The sequence below is a fragment of the Budorcas taxicolor genome, chromosome X (assembly GCF_023091745.1).
Source record: "Budorcas taxicolor isolate Tak-1 chromosome X, Takin1.1, whole genome shotgun sequence".
Lineage (NCBI taxonomy): Eukaryota > Metazoa > Chordata > Mammalia > Artiodactyla > Bovidae > Budorcas > Budorcas taxicolor.
The window spans coordinates 125,912,642-125,934,781 of NC_068935.1; the positions used below are offsets into that span (position 1 = coordinate 125,912,642).

General features: G+C 39.0%; 1 protein-coding gene across 1 annotated transcript in view; it reads right to left on the reverse strand.

Annotated features, from left to right (window-relative positions):
* Window positions 1-3,153: 3,153 nt before the first annotated feature.
* Window positions 3,154-22,140, reverse strand: part of PPEF1 (protein phosphatase with EF-hand domain 1) — a 149,062-nt gene continuing 130,075 nt past the window's right edge. The window contains exons 17-22 of the mRNA XM_052663184.1: window positions 19,674-19,859; window positions 18,135-18,277; window positions 11,691-11,797; window positions 7,731-7,894; window positions 4,829-4,913; window positions 3,154-3,743 (exon numbers count right to left, since the gene is read on the reverse strand). Of these exons, the coding sequence (XP_052519144.1) occupies window positions 3,535-3,743; window positions 4,829-4,913; window positions 7,731-7,894; window positions 11,691-11,797; window positions 18,135-18,277; window positions 19,674-19,859 (894 nt within the window). The 3' untranslated portion in view covers window positions 3,154-3,534. The remainder of the gene's footprint in view (window positions 3,744-4,828; window positions 4,914-7,730; window positions 7,895-11,690; window positions 11,798-18,134; window positions 18,278-19,673; window positions 19,860-22,140) is intronic.

Sequence of the window (22,140 nt, forward strand, 5' to 3'; positions counted from 1 at the left end):
CCCTTCCTCTGTCTATCAAAGCTCTTACTCGCTGCTTGTTGGGGGCAGGGGGGGTGGTGAGCTGGCCTTTGGATAGATGTCCACCCCCATATCCTGCCCCCCACCCTAGGTGCCAGCACCTGAAATAAAGCAAACTTCCCTTTCCACCAACCCCGCCTGTTTATTGGCTTTTGAGAGGTGAGCAGCTGGACCCCACCTTTTGGTAACAAGATGACCACTTTAAAATCACACATTTAAATTAACCAAACTAAGATACCCAAACCACATTTTTCCAATTTCTATTAAAATATAATTTTATGAATTCTAATATATTGTGAATATAACAGTTTACACTGAGGAAATTCAAAAATAAAATCATGAAGCATGTAAAAAAAAAAAAAAAAAACCCCACAGAGGATTAGCACCATGAAGGGTTTTAGAAATCAATAAGAAAAAGATAAACAGATATTAGAAACACAAGCAAAGGATAAGAACAAGCATTTTCTTAGAAGAAAACAGACTAACCAACTAACTAATGAAAAGATGCTCAATTTCATTTGTAAATAAGAAATATAAAATGAGATATTTCACAACTCTATGTTAATTGTATAACATATACACATACATACTTTGTAAAACTTAATTGTAGTTAAGCGCAACTCTTGTCAAGCATAAGTTTGCGACATTAAATGATAATGTTTAGTAAAATCAAAGGACATTTTTTAGGTAAAAGTTCCAACAAAGGCATTCAATTAATCCCAGGGATTAGAAGCCCAAGGGAGAAAATGAAAGTTGTAGAAAGAAACCCGAGAATAAATAACCAAATGACATTCAGGAAGCAACAAAAAAAGACTCATCTGGTACTGCCAGAGATTGGATATTTCTTAAAACAACTATTCTGGGATGAGCAGTGGATTTCCATGTGAGATAATGCAGCAGAAGCTCAGCACACGTCACCTTATACACATTCAGAGTACTCGTTTGTTTTTTTTTTTTTCAAAAATTATTTTTCCGGGACCACTCTCAGTACCAAATTCTGTATCAATCAAAGTTCAAACAAAGGCCAAACCAGTAAGGGAGGTGGGAAGAGGGGTGTGTGTGTGTAGACGTGGCTTATACAAATGTGGGAGCTGGTTAAGCAGGCTCTGTAAGGCTGTCGACAACATACCTGATTCTGGAGCTCCATGTCCATAGGGTAGGCAGGCAGGGCAGATTTGGAGCAGGCTCAAACCCACACACACAAGCTGGCACCGCACAAGAACCTGGCATCCTGAAGAAGCCAGGGCCCTCCATCATGGCACTAAATACACTGGGCCTGAGGAACTTCATCACGGAGCTAAACACACACCTGGCCCAGAAATTGCATCATGGCACTAAACACACAGACCTGGCCCAGGTGCTCATCCTGCAGCTAAACCCACACAGAGGTCCCAGGAATAAGAGCAGCTGACATGGGATCCAGGGGAACACAGAGCAATTGCAGGCCTAGCTGCTGCTTCACACCAGCAAGGTGAATCAGCAGTTCAGCAATAGCGCATAGGAGCTACACCATGGCTGCCACTTCTCTTTGCCTTCCAAATCTCTTAAGAATCTCCACCGTGGTCCACCTTAAACAGAAACATGCAAGAAAGGGAATTCTGAGAACTGTAGTTCAGCCTAGCCAAATTGACACATTCTTTAATGGTTATGTGTCTCTTCAGACTCTCCTATTGCTCTTGAGTTAGCTGTAGCAAATTCTTTTTTCCCCTAGGAAAATTACGCATCATGATAAAAAATGTAGTATCTTTGTTATTGATTGCTTAGTGTTTGAGATATGTTTTGTGGTCTAATACATGACCAGTTTTTATAAATGTTCCATATGAGCTTGAAAATAATATGTATTCTCTAAAACTGACTGCAGAATACATACACACATACATGATCAGGTAAATTAATTTGGTTGTCCAATCTTCTATACACAAGTTTTTTATGTAAGTGATCAATTACTGACAGATGTATATTGAAAATCTCCCTCTATCAATTTCTCCCAGGAGTTATGTCAGTTTTTGCTCTATCACTTTTAAAACTGTACGTTTTTAGATGCATAATTTTATAACTATTATATCTTCCTGGTGAATCATTCCTTGGAGAAGGCGATGGCACCCCACTCCAGTACTCTTGCCTGGAAAATCCCATGGACGGAGGAGCCTGGTAGGCTGCAGTCCATGGGGTCGCTAGGAGTCGGACATGACTGAGCGAGTTCACTTTCTCTTTTCACTTTCATGCATTGGAGAGGGAAATGGCAACCCACTCCAGTGTTCTTGCCTGGAGAATCCCAGGGACAGGGGAGCCTGGTGGGCTGCCGTCTATGGGGTCGCAGAGAGTCGGACACGACGGAAGCGACTTAGCAGCGACAGTGACCTTTTGGGAGAGGAAACGGCAACCCACTCCAGTATTCTTGCCTGGGAAATACCATGGACAGAGGAGCCTGGTGGGTTACAGACCATGGGATCGCAGACTTGGACACGACTGAGCAACTAAGCAACAACAATGACCTTTTTATCCAAATGCTAGTCTTTTCTAAAGTCTATCCCATCCAAATGTAATATTGCTGAATAAAGCTAATATCACTTAAACCATAGTAATAATACCATAATAGCAATTTAATTATGCTCTTTTTTCCCCCTTGCCTTTGGGGTTTCTTTTACTTACCTGCCAACTCAGCAATGCATTTTTAAAAGATATTTGTTACACATGATCCATTATTTCTGGTGTGTGCAGCAGGCAGGCATATTGATATTTAATCTGGCACATTGATAGATCCTGAAGTTCCCAAACTTAGAGAAAAATGAAACATGTACTCACCTTTAGTGGAAATCTCTTATGTTTGATATGCAGTCAGAATGGCAGAATAAACTGCACAATGTATGCACAGCCAAGCCCCATCTTACCAATGAAGGTGTCAAATTATATTAATTAGAGGGTTCCATCTGGATGTATTCACTTTTTATCTCCAATAGACAAGAAAAATTATGCTTTTTCAAACAATACACTCCAACAGCCTCCCCCAAGATTCTGATATGGCCCCCATCCCTCAAGTGTGGTTCTCCCACAACAGAAAATCACTGGTTTATGGTATCTCCAAAGAAGATTACAGTTTAAAGATGGAAACACTTTATTCCATTAATAGTTTGGTATTCCTCCTCCCATCCCTCAGCCACTCACAGATGCTGTACTTTCCTCTGGTGTTCTGTGGGTTCTTTTCAATATGTTTCCAAACTGCTCAGGTCTCCTGGTTAGGTGGCATCCAAGAGACCAACACTAGGCTCAAATTCAGTTTCTACCTGACAGTGTGGGACTCCCACTACTGTAGTCAAATTCTATAAGCTGACATTTAACCTAGTCCTGCCAATAACAGCTTACTAGGGACTTAAAATACCCACATTATACATCTACTTATGGCAGAAATTGGGGTCTACTTCTCTCTACTGTTGAGTATGGATTTCAAGGGTCATGGTAAGGACTGTGTCAGAGATTTGGGCCAACTATTTCAAGGAGGGAAAGCCCTAATTCTTGTTATGCAAGCTTGGTGTCTGATTTGTTCAACTGGTCAAATTTATGCACTACATAGAAAGCCTTTAAAAACTCATTAAAGTCAATGCTTCCATCTTTGTTTAAGTCCATCCTTTCGGCGAGCTCATCAAACTGGGAATCATCAATATGAACACTGTAGTGACTTTTGAAAAGTTTCCACATGCTACGAAATTCTTCCATGGAGATCAAGCCTGAAAGAATATAGGAGAAGGCTGTGAATATTCATTTTTAAGACCCATCCTAGGGAGGGGTGGGGTTTCCCAGGGGGCCCAGTGGTAATGAATCTGCCTGCAATGCAGGACACATGAGTTCGATCCCTGAGTCAGGAAGATCCCCTGGAGAAGGAGATGACAACTCACTCCAGTATTCTTGTATGGGAAATCCCATGGACAGAGGACCCTGGCAGGCAACAGTCCATGGGGCAGCAAAAGAGTCAGACATGACTTATCAACTAAACAACAAAAAAAATGCCTGGCTGTTGAGAAACTGAAGGAAATGGAAAAGTAAGATTGTAAATGAAAGAAACAATATGTCAGTTTAAATTACCAAGTGATCCTGAGATTATTCTAAAGCTGGAATGAGTAAACAGTGAACCAAAGGCGGGGGAGGGGACTGCAGACTGTGGTACTAATACATGTAATGTAGAAATTACAAGATCTAAAACCTAAGGGTGAGGGGCACAGAGGAGGGTAGAGAGAGCTACATCAAAGGAAAGGGAGAATTAGCCCCGAGACTCAATAAGAGGATTGTAAACAATGGCTCCACCATTTTCTATAGACAGTAACTTACTTTGGTGTTTCGATCAATGATTTTTTGGTATTTAATGCTCTCGGCAGTTGGGGATTATCTGATGATATTTTTTAAAGCTTGAAAATAATTGTGCATCAAACCTAAGCAGAAAGAGTTTTCATAGTCCTCAGTTCAGAAAACAGAATCAGAACTCTAGGAATGATTTTTATTGCCAGGAATAATTATGAGTTTTTAAATGGACAGTTAACTCTTTTTTCATCTGTGCTGGTGATTTATAAAAGGAAATGGTCTTATCTGACTAATGGATACATAAGCCTGTACCACATGGATTTGAATAGAGAGTTTGTGGCCAAACTAAAAAAAAACAGTAATATTAAACATGAGTTTATCCCCATGCTCTCCCGTCTTCCCTGAGTTAAATCAAGTTTGGATGAAGAATGCATTAGATGAAAACAGAATTCTGGTTTCAAGTAAACAGACTAGCTTTTGCTTTCTACTGCTACTGAACCAATCAAAGCAAATTTACCTGAGTGATCAGAGTCAATGATATTAAAGATGATTTGCAGGTCAGATCGGTATCTGTACACTGTTTCAATTAGAGTAGACTGAACCTAAAATAAAGATTGTCTAAATGTTAAAACATACAGAATTAATAACAGATCAATTTTAGTAAAAGTAACAAACACACAACATGGTCACCAATTCAGAGTATGTGATTTAGATAGAAATTTGAGAAGGCAAGCCTTCCTTGGAGATCCAACCCTCTTAAATCAGATAAAAGACCATGCTCTTGTGTTCTGTAGTGTCTTCAGCCTGTGTTCCTTAGAGGATGGCCCAAAGTGAATCTGGAAGGAGTAAATAACAACAGCCAATATTTACTGATAGCAAAATCTGTGTGCCAGGCTCTGCATTCAAAGTATCTATGGATTATTTCATTCAGTCCTCAAAAACAGGCCCAAGGAACACAACTATTATTGTACCCATTTTACAGACTGGAAGACAAACAGGTAAAGTAAGTTTCTGAAGATTCACATAATTGGTAAGTGAGATTTAAATCTTGGCCTAAAGCCAAGACCTATGAGCTTAGTCACCATGGTAAACTGTCTCTCAAGTGAAGCCAAAAGTCTCCTTCCTGTGGATATTTTAGCTTCCCATGTGCACGTTTACTTCCTTTTCTCTGATCAACTTTTCATCTCCCCTACAAACAATCACCCCAGTCCTAGTTCCCATCAGCTCACTTTCAGCCCAATATTGTAACTAGTTACTGATGAGTACCAAAGGTCTGACAATTCTCCCTGGGGTATTCCCATTTTAATAAGAAATTCTAAATTTTAAATTTCTTAATGTATAAGATATCATATCAGTAAGTCTATACTTTGTTGTTGTTGTTCAGTCACTCAGTTGTGTTCGACTCTGCAACCCCATGGACTACAGCACACCAGGCCTCCCTGTTCTTCACCATCTCCTGGACTTTGCTCAAACTCACGTCCATTGAATCAGGGATGCCATTCAACCATCTCATCCTCTGTCATCCCCTTCTCCTCCTGCCTTCAATTTTTCCCAGCATCAGAGTCTTTTCTAATAAGTTGGCTCTTCACATCAAGTGGCCAAAGTATTGGAGCTTCAGCATCAGTCCTTCCAGTGAATATTCAGGGTTGATTTCCTTTAGGATTGACTGGTTTGATCTCCTTGCTGTCCAAGTGACTCTCAAGAGTCTTATCCAACACCACAGTTGGAAGGAATCAATTCTTTTGACATTCAGTCTTCTTTATGGTTCAACTGTCACATCCATACATGACTACTGAAAAAGCCATAGCTCTGACTAGACGGACCTTTGTTGGCAAAGTGATGTCTCTGCTTTTTAATACGCTGTCTATGTTTGTCATTGCTTTTCGTCCAAGGAGCAAGCATCATTTAATTTCATGGCTACAGTCACAGTGATTTTGGAGCCCAAGAAAATAAAGTCTCACTATTTCCATTGTTTCCCCATCTATTTGTCATGCAGTGATGGGGCCGGATGCCATGATCTTAGTTTTCTGAATGTTGAGTTTTAAGCCAGCTTTTTCATTCTTTCACCTTCATCAAGAGGCTCTTTGATTCCTCTTTGCTTTCTGTTATAAGGGTGGTGTCATCTGCATATCTGAGGTTATTGCTAGTTCTGACAATCTTGATTCCAGCTTGTGCTTCATCCAGCCCAGTGTTTCTCATGATGTACTCTGCATATAAGTTAAATAAGCAAGGTGACAATATACAGCCTTGACATATTCCTTTCCCAATTTTGAATCAGTCCATTATTCCATGTCCAGTTCTAACTGTTGCTTCTTGACCTCCATACAGGATTCTCAGGAGGCAGGTAAGGTGGTCTGGTATTCCCATCTCTTTAAGAATTTTCCACAGTTTCTTGTGATCCAAACAAAGGCTTTAGCATACTCAATGAAGCAGAAGTAGATGTTTTTCTGGAATTTTCTAGCTTTCACTATGATCCAATGGATGTTGGCAATTTGATCTCTGGTTCTTCTGCCTTTTCTAAATTCAGCTTGTACGTCTGGAAGTTCTCAGTTCACATACCATTGAAGCCTAGCTTGAAGGATTTTCAGCATTACTTTGCTAGCATGTGAAATGAATGCAATTATGCAGTAGTTTGAACATTATTTGGCATTGCCCTTCTTAGAGATTGGAATGAAAACTGACCTTTTCCAGTCCTGGGGCCAGTGCTGAATTTTCCAAATTTGCTGGCATATTGAGTGCAGCACTTTCACAGCATCATCTTTTAGGATTTGAAATAGCTCAGTTGCAATTCCATCACCTCCATTAGCTTTGTTCATAGTGATGCTTCCTAAGGCCCACTTGACTTCACACTCCAGGATGTCTGGTTTTGGGTGAGTAATCATGCCACTGTGGTTATCCAGGTCATTAAGATCTTTTTTTGTATAGTTCTTCTTTGTATTCTTGCCACCTTTTCTTAATAACTTCTGCTTCTTTTAGGTCCATACCGTTTCTGTCCTTTATTGTGCCTATCTATGCCTGAAATGTTCCCTTGGTATTTCTAGATTTTGTTTCTTGGTATCTATACTTACTGGCAGTTAATAGGAGTGTGTTGAGTGTTTTAAAAAGTGTATTACATGAAATACAGATTTCATATCTGCTCTTCTGCTGAACAGCACTTAAGACAAGAATCACATATTTGACAGAGATTTGCTCGCAGAAACTTTTTCATCTCTTCTCATTTTGGCTGTCCTGACAACACACAAATTTCCTGAACAGATCACAATGTACCTGGAACACCCCTCCCTTAGCTCTTTTCCTAAGACTGCCATGCCCATCCACTAGCCAATTCCACTCCAACTTTTCAAAGAACTAAGGAACTCATAAGTTGTCCAGAGGATATTCGGTGCCAGCCAGGTTTTAACTGGTGCTATTTCACTTACCTCTTTCACAGGTTTCTGAATGTGGACATCCTGGAAGCCAGACATGTAGTCAATATTTCCATCTTTGTCTGTGGTTACCAGATGAGAACTCAGTGATCTCCATGGTAAGTTCAGCCCCAAAACATTCTCCATTGAAAAAGCCCACTGGCCCATTGAAAGTTTTCCTAACAACAACAACAAAGCCCATATAATTGGTTGATAAGTTGATTTTTAAAAAATGCAGCCTCATCAATGGAGCAAGCAGACAGCCTGGGTTTTGAGGTCTGGGTGCCTCTGCTACCCTTTATCATCTGTCTACCAGACCCCACAGCTCTGAGGGAAGATTAACTAAAGAAAGCCTTAGGGGTTCCATGGATCTTTTCCTTACTGTTACGGGTAAGCGATCAGAATTTGGGTATGCTAGATCTTTTTCCCTTTTTCTTATTAACAAAGTAAGGTATAATTATAATAGAAGACTTGAAAACACAAAAGGATATAAAAGATAAGATTACTTTTAACATTTGAGCATATTGCTCATGTCTCATTTTCTTAGGTAATATCCTTTCATCCTCTAATATTACATGTAGTATTTAAAAATATACTTTTGCTTTCTGATTATTAAAGATATGCTCATTTGAAAGGATTTTGAACAAACAGAAAACATTACTATTTCTACTGTTTTTCTATGTATATAAACATGGACATATATAAAGGTACAATATTTTGTATTTCTTAAAGCCAAATATACATTGTACCATATGTTTCATATATGTGTATTACATATGGCAACACATACATACACAACAAACATAGATATTCTAACCTGACTCTTTACTTACAATCATGGACATGCATCTATGTTAATAAATATAAACCTACATCATTCTTTTAATGGCTGTGAAATTATTCCATTATTTTCTTAGGATCATTCCTAGAAGTAGAATTGCTAGACCTAAACGTATGTACATTTTAAGGCTTCTGATGTATTTTGCCAAACTGCTTTCAAAAAAAGAGTAGTCATTTGATACCCCCACCAAGACCATTCACCACACTTAGCTGCTTAGGACAAAGGTTATTTAGAAGCATATTCCTCATTTCCAAGCCCAAGGGGATTTTCTAGCTACCTTATGTAATTCAGTTCAGTTCAGTCGCTCAGTCGTGTCCGACTCTGTGTGAGCCCATGAATCGCAGCACGCCAGGCCTCCCTGTCCATCACCATCTCCTGGAGTTCACTCAGACTCACGTCCATTGAGTCGGTGATGCCATCCAGCCATCACATCCTCTGTCGTCCCCTTCTCCTCCTGCCCCCAATCCCTCCCAGCATCAGAGTCTTTTCCAATGAGTCAGCTCTTCACATGAGGTGGCCGAAGTACTGGAGTTTCAGCTTTAGCATCATTCCTTCCAAAGAAATCCCAGGGCTGATCTCCTTCAGAATGGACTGGTTGGATCTCTCTGCAGTCCAGGGGACTCTCAGGAGTCTTCTCCAACACCACAGTTCAAAAGCATCAATTCTTCGGCGCTCAGCTTTCTTCGCAGTCCAACTCTCACATCCATACATGATCACTGGAAAAACCATTGTCTTGACTAGACGGACCTTTGTTGGCAAAGTAATGTCTCTGCTTTTGGATATGCTATCTAGGTTGGTCGTAACTTTCCTTCCAAGGAGTAAGTGTCTTTTAATTTCATGGCTGCAGTCACCATCTGCAGTGATCTTGGAGTTGTAGTTGTAATCTTGAAATTTACACTATGTCAGATAATTTATTCTATATGTTTCCAATACAAAATTTGTAGAGATTTGCTTTATGTTCCACTTAATGGTCAAACATAAATGTTCTATTTATGCTTGACAACAATGTATATTCTGCAGTGTTGGATAGTGTTCGATATATGTCTTTTACGAAAAGTTTGTTAAACTTTTGTCTGTTTATACTTTCAGTTCCTGAGAGAAGAGTGTTAAAATCTCCCACTATGACAGTAGATTTTTCAACTTCTACTTGTTCAGTCCATTTTTGTTTTACATAGTTTTTAAGGAGACTATATAAATAGGTACACACACATTTAAAATGGATTCAATTAGAAAACTGAGTATTATTATAAAGGATCTCTTTATAGTTCTAGTAATGTGTATCTCCTTGAAGTCTAGTTTGTCTGATATTAACAGAGTTGTTCCCACTTTTTCAGTGTTTTGTATAGATCTTTCTAGACTTAAAATGAGGTTATAGCCCAATAAACCTATAATTAGTTGCAGATATAATAAGTAAAAAATGCATTTAACACACCTAACCTACTGAACAACATAGCTTAGCCTAGCCTACCTTATATGTGCTCAAAACACTTACATTAGCCTAGAGCTGGGCAAAATCATCTAATACAAAGCCTATTTTATAGTAAAGTGTTGACTATCTCATGTAATATATTGAATAATGTACTGAAAGTGAAAAATGGAATGGCTGTATGAGTACGGGATGGTTGTAAATCTATCAGTTGTTTACCCTTGTGATCACCTGGATGGCTGGGAACTGTGGCTCAATGCTACCACCCAGCATGAGAGCGCATCATACTATATTCTGCTCATCTGGGAAAAGGTCAAAATTCAAAATATGTTTCTCCTCAATGCATATGGCTTTCATACAATTTTAAAGTCAAAAACTCGTAAGTCAAACCACCATAAATTGGGGACAGCCTGTACATATGATTCCACTGTCTACTGGCTTCTGTTGCAACTTTTGAGAAGTCTGATGTCACTCTAACTGTTGTCTCTTGAGCAATGTGTGTTTCCTCTGCTTGCTTCTAAGATTTTCTTTTTGCTGTTGGTGTGTGTAGTTTCACCACAAGTGTGTGTAGGTGTGAATTTGATTTTATTTATCCTATTTGAGAATCACTGTTCCTCTTTACCTGTGAGTATGAGTTCTTTCAACAATTCTGGAAAACTCTCAGCCATTATCATGCAAAATATATTCTCTCTTACAGTCTCTCCTCCTGGGACCGTGATTTGATGTATATTAAACATTTTATTCTTAATCTTTCTATTTTTTTATTAATATCTAATCTTGTATTTAACCCATTCATTATGGTTTTTAACAAGTTATTTCTATATCTATATAAAACAAAAATGGTTCTTTAAATCATTTTAAAATGCATACTTGTGACTCCATCTTTCATTTCTTTAAACATTTTCTTTCCTAGTAATTTTTACTTTGCATTTGATAATCCCAATATATGATATCCTCGAGAAACTAAATCTGTTGCTTATTGTTCCTGCTGACTCTCACTCATGTTCTCCTTGTTTGTTTGGGGATCTTTGGTTGTGACCTCATATTAATTGATCTCACTTTCTGTATATATTAGTGGCGCAAATTAGGGACACTTTCCATGAACATGGATTTGCATTTGCTTGCCAGGAGTCAGGGCACTACAGACCTACGATTACTCTGGTCACTTTGAGGATCTAGGCTTAATGCTGGAAGTCTCAAATTCAGCTTACTCATTTTTTCTACTATCCTACAGTTAACCCCAAGATTGACTGCTACAACAATATTAGCATTTGCCCCCAAGACAATTGAGCCTATGATGCTTGCTTGCTGCTCCATGCTCCAACATGCAGCTTCAAAAATCCACTACCAGGGAGAAGAAATGTAGCCTAGAGATTTACTTTAATTACTGTGAGGCTGGTAAATGCATTAAAATCCTGCATCCTCTAGAATCTAGCTGTCTCTTAACAGGAGGACTTTCGAGATTGTCTAGTCTCACACACTACCAGGATAGAAGTCTAACTCAGGGTTGTTGTTGTTAAGTTGAAAGTCGCTTATTGAAAAGGAAGAATATGCTTTTTTCTAAGCATATAATGGATTATATTTTATCTCTATCATCCTTCAGTGGTAAAAGTAGAAAACTGAACTTTTAAGGCAGCAAAGAAAATGAAAACTAACCTGTATAGAACCTGGGATGTTCAGAAATGGTAAGCATCACATTTTTTTTTACCTGATTTATTGCGGTCTTGAAGTTGGAAAGCTCGAATGAGGTCAGTTTTTCGTGAAATCATTCTCTCTTTTAACATCCTGATGGCACTACTTTCAATAGCATTCACCCTATATTAAGAAAATAATTGTTAGGTGAAAGTTACGTAAGTCATTCTGTTCTGTTTCATTTTAATATACTGTGTTGCCATTTACCAGATTCTACATTAAATAAGTTGCTTAACCTCACACATAACATATTATTAGGTGGTGAATGTGTTTGTATGTACGTGTGCACGTTTTGTGAAATTTTAAAAGGATTATCACTGGTGTTTTCCTTTTGGTTTCAAAGATTCACATGAACAATTAGTGCATGAGAATGTCCAAGACAAGAAGGAAAACAGAGGAACTTGCTATAGAAGATGCTGGAATTTATCTTAACTTACTTAAACTAAAGAGCAGGCATTGACACAAGAGAAGACAGATACATACCTGAATAGAATATAATGGAATTTTCATAAATACAGCTAACTATATATGGAAACAATATATATGATGAAGCAGGTATTAAAATTCAGTAGAAAGGGACAGTTTTTTAAAATGGGGGCTAGCATAATTAACTCAATGTCTGGATGCTAAATTTCTACCTCAGACCATTTACAAAAATAAATTCACAATAAAGGAAGAACAGAGGAACAAAGTAGTTATCAGTCACATATCTCTCAAAAAAGCAAAATGGCATAAGCAAATCCAACCGTATCAAAAATAACATCATAAGTGAATGGATAAATAAATTAAAAAAAACAGAGATTGTGAGACTGGATTAAAAAAACAAGATCCAACTATATGTTGTCCATAGGAGACACACTTTAGCTTCAAAGATACAAAGAGTCTGAAAGGAAAAAGTATACCATGTAAACACCGACCACAAGAGAGTTAGAGTGGCCAAATTTATAGTAAACAAAATAGATTTTAAGACAAAAGCTATTACTAGAGATAAAGAGGGATATTTTATAATGATAAAAGGACCGATCAGTCAAGAAAATGGCAATAGCTCCAAATTGATCTACAGATTCAAGATAATCCTTATCAAAATCCCATTGGGCATTTTTGCAGAAATTGACAAGCTGATTCTAAAATTCACATGGAAATCAATCTTAAAAAAGAAGAGCCAAATTCAACTCACATTTCCCAATTTCAAACTTACAAAAAATCTTTACTAATCAAGACAGTGTGTCACTCACATTAGGACAGATATATAGGTCAACGGAATACAACTTAAAGTCCAGAAATAAACCCATACCTTTATGGTCAATTGATTTTGGACAACTGTGTCAAGACAGTCAAATAGGGGAGGGATAGTCTTTCTAACTGATGTTGCTGGGACAATTAAATATCCGTATTTTAAAGAATAAAGTTGGACCCCTACCTCATACCATACACAAAAATAAACTCAAAATGAGTCAAATATAAATCAAATGTAAGAGCTTAATCTATAAAGATAATTTATTAAATTATTGGAAGAAAACATAGAATAAATTTTCATGACTCTGAGTTAGGCAATATCTTCTTAGATACATCATCACAGGCAAAGAAGAGAAAATAGATATATTTGATTTCATCAAAATTTAAAACTTCGGTGCTGCAAATAATAACATCAAGAAGATAAAAATACATCCTATAGAATAGGAGAGACAATTTACAAATCATATATCTAATAACCCCTTGATGGATCACAGCCTTCTCGTGGTGAAGGGGCTTGCATAACTCAATGAAGCTATGAGCCATGCTGTGCAGGGCCACTTAAGGCAGACAGGTCATAGTGGAGAGTTCTGACAAAATGTGGTCCACTGGAGGAGGGGATGGCAAACCATTCCAGTATTCTTGCCATGAGAATTCCATGAACAATATGAAAAGGAAAAAAGACATGACACCAGAAGATGAGCCCCCCACATCAGAAGGTGTCCAATATGCTACTGGGGAAAAGCAGAGGGCAATTACTAATAGTTCCAGAAAGAATGAAGCAGTTGGGCCAAAGCAGAAACAATGCTCAGTTGTGGATGTACCTGGTGGTGAAACTAAAGTCCAGTGCTGTAAAGAACAATATTACATAGGAACCTGGAATGTAAGGTCCATGAATCAAGGTAAACTGAATGTGGTCAAGTAGGAGATGGCAAGAATGAACACTGACATCTTAGGAATCAGAAAACTAAAATGGACGGGAATGGGCAAATTTAATTCAGATGACAATTATATCTACTATCGTGGGCAAGAATCCTTTAGAAGAAATGGAGTAGTCCTCATAGTCAACAAGAGTCTGAAGAGCAGTATTTGGGTGCAACCTCAAAAACAACAGAATGATCTCAGTTCATTTCCAAGGCAAACCACTCAGCATCATAGTAATCCAAATCTATGCCCCAACCACTGATATCAAAATGCTGAAGTTGACCTGTTCTATGAAGACCTACAAGACCTTCTAGAACTAACACCCAAAAAAGATGTCCTTTTCATCATAGGGGATTGGAATGCAAAGGCAGGAAGTCAAGAGATTTCCCAGAGTAACAGGCAAGTTTGGCCTTGGAGTACAAAATGAAGCAGGGCAAAGGCTAACAGAGTTTTGTCAAGAGAACACACTGTTCACAGGAAACACCCTCTTACAACAACACCTGGGAGGACTCTACACATGGATATCATCAAATGGCCAATACTGAAATCAGATTGATTATGTTCTTTGCAGCCAAAGATGGAGAAGCTCTATATAGTCAGCAAAAACAAGACCAGGAGCTGACTGTGGCTCAGATCATGAGCTCATTACAAAATTCAGACTTAAAGTAGGGAAAGTCACTAGGCCATTCAGGTATGACCTAAATCAAATCTCTTATGATTATACAATGGAGGTGACAAATAGATTTAAATGATTAGATCTGGTAGACAAGACTGCCTGAAAAACTACCAATGGAGGTTTGTAACACTGTACAGGAGGTGGTGACCAAAACCATACCCAAGAAAAAGAAATGTGAGAGGACAAAGTGGTTGTCTGAGGAGGCTTTAAAATAGCTGAGAATAGAAGAAAAGAGAAAGGCAAGGGAGAAAGGGAAAGAACTGAATGCAGAGTTCCAGAGAATAGCAAGGAGACATAAGGTCTTCTTAGTGAACAATGCAAAGAAATAGAGGGAAACAACAGAATGAGGAAGACTAGAGATCTCTTCAAGAAAACTAGAGATATCAAGGGAACATTTCATCTAAAGACAGACACAATAAAGAACAGAAACAGTAAGTACTTAAGGAAGGAGAAGAGATTAAAAAGAGGTGGCAAAAATACACAGAAGAACTACACAAAATAGGTCTTAATGACCTGGATAACCACGATGGTATGGTCACTCACCTAGAGCCAGACATCTTGGAGTATGAAGTCAAGTGGGCCTTAGGAAGCATCACTACTACAAACAAAGCTAGTAGAGGTGACAGAATTCCAGCTGAGCTATTTCAAATCCTCAAAGATGATGCTGTGAAAGTGCTGCACTCAATATGTCAGTAAATTTGGAAAACTCAGCAGCTGCCAAAGGCTGGGAAAGGTCGGTTTTCATTCCAAACCCAAAAAAGGGCAATGCCAAAGAATGTTCAAACTACTGGACAATGGCACTCATTTCACATGCTAGAAAGGTTATGCTCAGTATCCTTCAAGCTAGGCTTCAGCAGTATGTGAACTAAGAACTTCTAGATGCACAAAGTTGGGTTTTGAAGAGGCAGAGGAACCAGAGATCAATTTTGCCAACATTTGTTGGTTCACAGAGAAGGCAAGGGGATTCCAGAAAAACATCTACTTCTGCTTCACTGACCATGTTAAAGCCTTTGACTATGTGAATCACCACAAACTGTGGAAAACTCTTAAAGAGATGGGAACACCAGACCACCTTATCTGTCTCCTGGAAAACCTGTATGCAGGTCAAGAAACAACAGTTAAAATGGACATGAAACAATGGACTGGTTCAAAATTGGGAAAGGAGTATGACAAGGTTGTATATTGTCACTCTGGTTACTTAACTTATATGCAGAGTATATCCTGCGAAATATTTGGCTGGATGAAGCACAAGCTGTAATCAAGATTGCCAGAAGTAGTATCAACAACCTCAGATATGCAGATGATACCACTCTAATGGTAGGCAGTGAAGAGGAACTAAAGAGCCTCTTGATGAGGGTGAAAGAGGAGAGTAAAAAAAGCTGGCTTAAAACTCAATATTCAGAAAACTAAGATCATGGCATCCGGTCCCACCACTTCATGGCAAATAGATGGGGGGGAAATGGAAGCAGTGACACATTTTATTTTCTCGGGCTCCAAAATCACTGCAGATGGTGACTGGAGCCATGAAATTAATAGACACTCCTTGGAAGAAAGCCATAACAAACTGAGCATATTAAAAAGGAGAGATATCACTTTGCCAACAAAGGTCCGTCTAGTCAAAGCTATTGTTTATCCAGTAGTCATGTATGGATGTGAGAGTTGGACTGTGAAGAAAGCTAAGCACTGAAGAATTCATGCTTTTGAACTGTGGTGTTGGAGAAGACTCTTGAGAGTCCCTTGGACTGCAAGGAGATCCAACCAGTCCATCGTAAAGGAGATCAGTCCTGGGTGTTCACTGGAAGGACTGACGCTGAAGCTGAAACTCCAATACTTTGGCCACCTCATGCGAAGAGCTGACCCATTGGAAAAGACCCTGATGCTGGGAAAGATTGAAGGCAGGAGGAGAAGGGGACGACAGAGGATGAGATGGCTGGATGGCATCACCAACTCGATGGACATGGGTTTGGGTGAACTCCGGGAGTTGGTGATAAACAGGGAGGCGTGGCGTGCTGCGGTTCATGGGGTTACAAAGAGTCGGACAGACTGAATGAACTGAACTGAATATAAAATTAACATGGAGACATTTTTCTACCACAGGTGAAAATCCAAAAGTTAAAATGAAATCATAAAAATGTGATTTCATAGAACTAAAGCAATATCAAGATATCAACAAAATATATGCAACATGCCTGTAAAAGTCCTCCATCCCTCAAATGCAAAAAATTCCTAAAAATATATCAGAAAATGACAAATGGTCCAATGTAAAATGGGGGAATATGATAAACAGGAAATTCAAGAAAAAGAAAACACAATGTCCAAAATCAAGATGGATAAACTCAGCTGTATAAAAAATGCTAATTAAAACAATTAGATTTACCATTTTTATCCATCAGTTTGTCAAAAATGAAGAAGGGTAATAAAATTGGAGATTAATGAGGATGTGGAGAAATTAATATGCTGTTTTCCAGACTGTTAACTGTGACAACTTTTTTGGAGTACCTAGCAAAATTTCAAACATATAAATTCCACATTTTTAAATTTTATGTTTAAAACAAGCACTAAAACCTTATGAATATGTGTATATATGTATGTACACATATACACACAGAGGAATGTTTGTTACAGTACTCCTTTTAAGTACAACACCCTGAAACCAATCTGGATGGCCATCAATTGAATACGATTTAGCTATCCATAATTGTTATGGCATATATATAGTATAGAATATTATGCATCAACTACAAAGAATGAGTTAGGTCTACATGTACGAACTTGGAGTGATGTTCACGATACAATCTTTAGGGAAAGAGTCAGTTGCAGAATAGACTGTGCAGTGTGATTCTATCTTTGTTAAAAAAATATATATATGTATGTTGTTTACTGCCTTTCTCCTTCCACTGGGATATGCTTTGATGATGAAAAAGACTTTTGCCTATTTTATTTATTTCAATATCACCTGTGCCTAGAACAGTGTCTGACACATAGTAGGTGCTCAACATTTAAGTTCAATGAATGAGAAATTGCTTGAATATTTTTGTGGGAGCAAGGAGAAGAGGGTGGAAGGGTCCCCTCCAGGCTATTAATTTCAGCTGCCTCTGTGGAAAAAAATTACTGAGAAGTACTGTGAGAGATCACTAACATTTTCTTTATACAACTTTGTTTTAGCACACTTAACAACAAATATATTTGTTTTAGAATACAAAAATATTAAAAAGATAATGCCAAAGGGGGAAATAAAGGTAAGGTATGCATGCCATCACACAGGGAGACACACTCAACTCCATCATATACACTTCTGGGTAGAGAAGGGACAAAGAGGCCAGAGCCAACTGGGTTGTGTTTGGGGGCAGAAAAGGCAAGAGCTTATGGGACTGGGTAGGTACAGAGACCTTCTTTTCTTTACATTCAACTAGGGACTGTTCATGGATGCTGACTGCTTTAGAACTACTGCTCTTGGTTTCAAATAAGAGCACATTCACCACTTGGTTTCTGGAATTATTTCAGTTTGTTTATACTAATGAGTAACAGGTAAGTTTCTTCAATCCCAAGGCTGCTCTTAGGCACTCTGGACTGGTTCTACATGGTCACCATTACCAGAGCTCAGAAAGCTCCTTAGAGTATACACACCTTTGGTAAAGAGGCCTGAAGCACGTTGCCTTAGTTATTTGGTACTGGAAAAATCGAGGGGTCGTACCAGAACTCATTCTGATGTAAGCTCCTCGATTGCTACCTTCTTCGTAATAATTAGATGCAGAAAATACAGTAATAACCTGGTTAAAGAAAAAGAATGTCAGGTTCACATACAGTTAGTTCTCAAAAGGTCCTTCAATAAAGTCAGAAACAGCTTAATTCTTAAAAACCAAAAATTATACAAAGTTCAAAATTCGTACAAATTCTCAAAGTCTAATGGGATTTCCTGTGATTCCACTGAAGAGAAATAAGGTTTTTAAATCACTGTCCCCATGAGTCTTAACTTCTAGCCACTCATCCCCACAGTGCATGGCCTTGCAATCTTGTGTTCAATTTCAGTTTCTTATTGCTCAGTTTTGTAAATTCCAATTTTCCAGCAGGGTAAAGCTTCTATTTTTCCTTCCTTGTGACATTTGAGCATTCAAAGTAAAACTTGTGTAATATCACAGTCCTTTTCTTTTGTCTGTAGCTGACCGATGTACAGGGCTCAAGGCCCCCATCAAACCAGTGCTTCAAGGTCAGAGAGATAGTGGCTAGATAAGGGACCATGACCACTCTGTTGGGAAGGAACCAGTCTTGGGGTATGGTGGAAGATGGGGAGTCTTGGAGCATAATACTTGTTAGGGACAGGAAAGCTGATTTAGACCTAGTCCTGCCCGAATGTACATGTCGCTTCAGACAAGCCACTGCTTTTTTCTGTGTTTTTTTTTTTTTTTATTACAAATAAACCCTAAAGAATACTTGCCTTACCATCTTGCAAAGGATGAGACTGCAATGAATTAAGAGAGTTAAGAAAAGTGAAAGTGTTGAAATAGAAGGAAAGGCCATGAAATTTGGTATTTCTTGTTAACTACTGCTGTTCACTAAGAGAAAGAGGGGCATTGCAGGACAACTTGGGATCGGAAACCAGCTCCTCAGACCTCACCTCTCTAGCCTATCAGAAACCACTGAAGAAGCAGAACACACTCCATTTCAGTGGTTGCTGCCTAACTGCCCACAGTGAGGGACTTGGTAGAGCTCCCCTAGTCAGTGAATAGAAGGCAGTGTGTTTTGTGGCTCTGTTCTGCACAGGCAAGTACAAAAGGTAAAAGAGAGCAAAGTAGACTCACTGTCACTTTCCTGTGTTCTGGGAGGATACATACACTCTTCACCCCACTACTGGAGGCTTGCTCTGAGATCAGCATAAAACAAAGCCTTTGTGTGTGTGTACTTAGGGTCCTGTGTCAGTTCCTATCACTGTGATTAGGAAGATCAGAGAAATAAACCAAGTATCTCTTGGGGTAAGGGACAATGAGGCTCCTTCAAACAACCTCTGTGAACCTGACAGTCTCCTGTTCTTGTCTACCAAAGCATGGAGTTCTGTTCTGGGACTAGGGAAGACATCTTCCCATGGCCTTAAGTCAGACATCCTGTAAAGAAAGACTAGGCCTCGAGGGAGGGATGTCGGTGAGGAGGTCACCCACACTGTTAGCTTACCTTCCCATCATGGCAGATTTCATACCCTTCAGGCTTACATTCATGAGATCTAACAAGTGTCTTCAGCTGGTATTTATTAAGAATCTTGGAGGTAATGTCTGGTCCAAAGTAGCAGCCCCCTCCTCGGTTTGTGTTTGGGTAGCAGCCTCTTTTGCCTCTGGGATCACTCCAAAGGATATCGATAACCTTGGAACAACAAACCAGATTAGGGTGTCACTGACAAGTGAGAGTTTATCTCTCTACAGTTCAACTTCTTTTCCATAAACATTAACCCACATTATCACAAAGTCTCACTATTTCTCACCATTTCCTAACTCTAATCCTCTTTCAAAACTGTTTCATACTCATCTCCTCCATGAATCTTTTCCAAAATAATTTCAATGCCCATAGCCACCACAATCCCATTTTACTCATCCCCAGTAACCAAACAAACCAATGTTTAGTAATCATGAAGAATCAGGCTTTGGGCTTTTTAAAAATCTACATTTTTAAAATTCTATCTCCATTATTTCACAATTGCTGAATCTACAAGCTCTTTTCTCTTAAAAAGAACTTCACTGCCATGTTCAAAGGAGAAAGTCACTCCCTACAATGAACACACATTTATTTGGTGTTTTTAATATGTTCAAACAGGTACGCTAGGCCTCACAGCTATGGTTTTGGCCCTGGTTTTTGTCCTGTTGAATAAACAGCATGAGAAGGCCTTTCCCCATCACAGATATAGTCAACTGTTCATCCAAGAATAGCTTCTAAAGCATCGCCTTCACTTTTTGCCCTATCCGCCCCTTGATGAGTTCATTCTCAGCTTCAGCAGTTTATTTAGCCACTGACTGGTTTCCACAATGTGTTCTCTTGAATCCACAAGTATGTTATTAGTATAATATTTCCTTTTGGAGTTGAAACAGCAAATGCAGGCTGCATGATACTCAGGACTGAAGACCCAAGTTCCTAAGAATTTTTCATAAAATTTGGGGGCTCCCTGTTTGTACCTCTAATCTACATAAGACATTTCTTTATTTAAACATCTCCTATGGGACCTTCAGCAGTAGTGTGAAAAACTAGCTTTAGAGCTAAAGCTATGCAACCTTGGAGATCAAACCAGTCAATCTTAAAGGAAATCAGTCCTGAATATTCTCTGAAAGGACTGACACTGAAGCTGAAACTCCAATACTTTGGCCACCTGATGCGAAGAACTGACTCATTGGAAAAGACGCTGATGCTGGAAGAGACTGAAGGCAGGAGGAGAAGGGGACCACAGAGGATGAGATGGTTGGATGGCACCACCGACTAGATGGACATGAGTTTGAGCAATCTCCAGGACTTGGTGAAGGACAGGGAAGCCTGGTGTGCTGCAGTCCATGGGGTCGCAAAGAGTCGGACACAATTGGGTGACTGAACTGACTGATGCAACCTTAAGAAAAATCTCTGGGTCTCATTTTCTTTAAAATCAGAGGTTTGGGCCAGATGACTTGTAAAGTATTGCAAAGTTCTAACAGACTTTTTTTTCCTAATGTTTCATAGTCAAATAGACTGTATTTTCCACATATTTCCTTGGAGGGCATGAAGAAGCATGTATTTTAAGTTGTGCGGTTATTCCAGTGAATCCAAGTCAGATCTTAAAAAGAAGACCATCTTACACCAGTCAGGATGGCTGCCATCAAAAAGTCTACAAACAATAAATGCTGGAGAGGGTGTGGAGAAAAGGGAACCCTCTTACACTGTCGGTGGGAATGCAAACTGGTACAGCCACTATGGAGAACAGTGTGGAGATTCCTTAAAAAACTGGAAATAGAACTGCCATACGACCCAGCAATCCCACTGCTGGCCATACCCACCAAGGAAACCAGAATTGAAAGAGACACGTGTACCCCAATGTTCATCGCAGCACTGTTTACAATAGCCAGGACATGGAAGCAACCTAGATGTCCATCAGCAGACGAATGGTAAGGAAGTTGTGGTACATATACACAATGGAACACATTTGAGTCAGTTCTAATGAGGTGGATGAAACTGGAGCCTGTTATACAGAGTGAAGTAAGTCATAAAGAGAAACACAAATACTATATATTAACACATATATATATATGGAGTTTAGAAAGACAGTAACGATGATCCTATATGCAAGGCAGCAAAAAAACCACAGAAGTCAGGAACAGACTTTTGGATTATGTGGGAGAAGGCCAGGGTGGGATGATTTGAGAGAATAGCACTGAAACATGTATACTACCATATGCAAAATAGACGACCAGTGCAAGTTTGATGCATGAAGCAGGGCACTCGAAGCTGGTGTTCTGGGACAACCCAGAGGGATGGGGTGGGGAGGGAGGTGGGATGGATGTTCAGTATGGGGGACACATGTACACCCATGGCTGATTCATGTCGATGTATGGCAAAAACCATCACAATATATAAAGTAATTATTCTCCAATTAAAATAAATTAAGCAATCTTAAAAAAGAAAAAAAAGA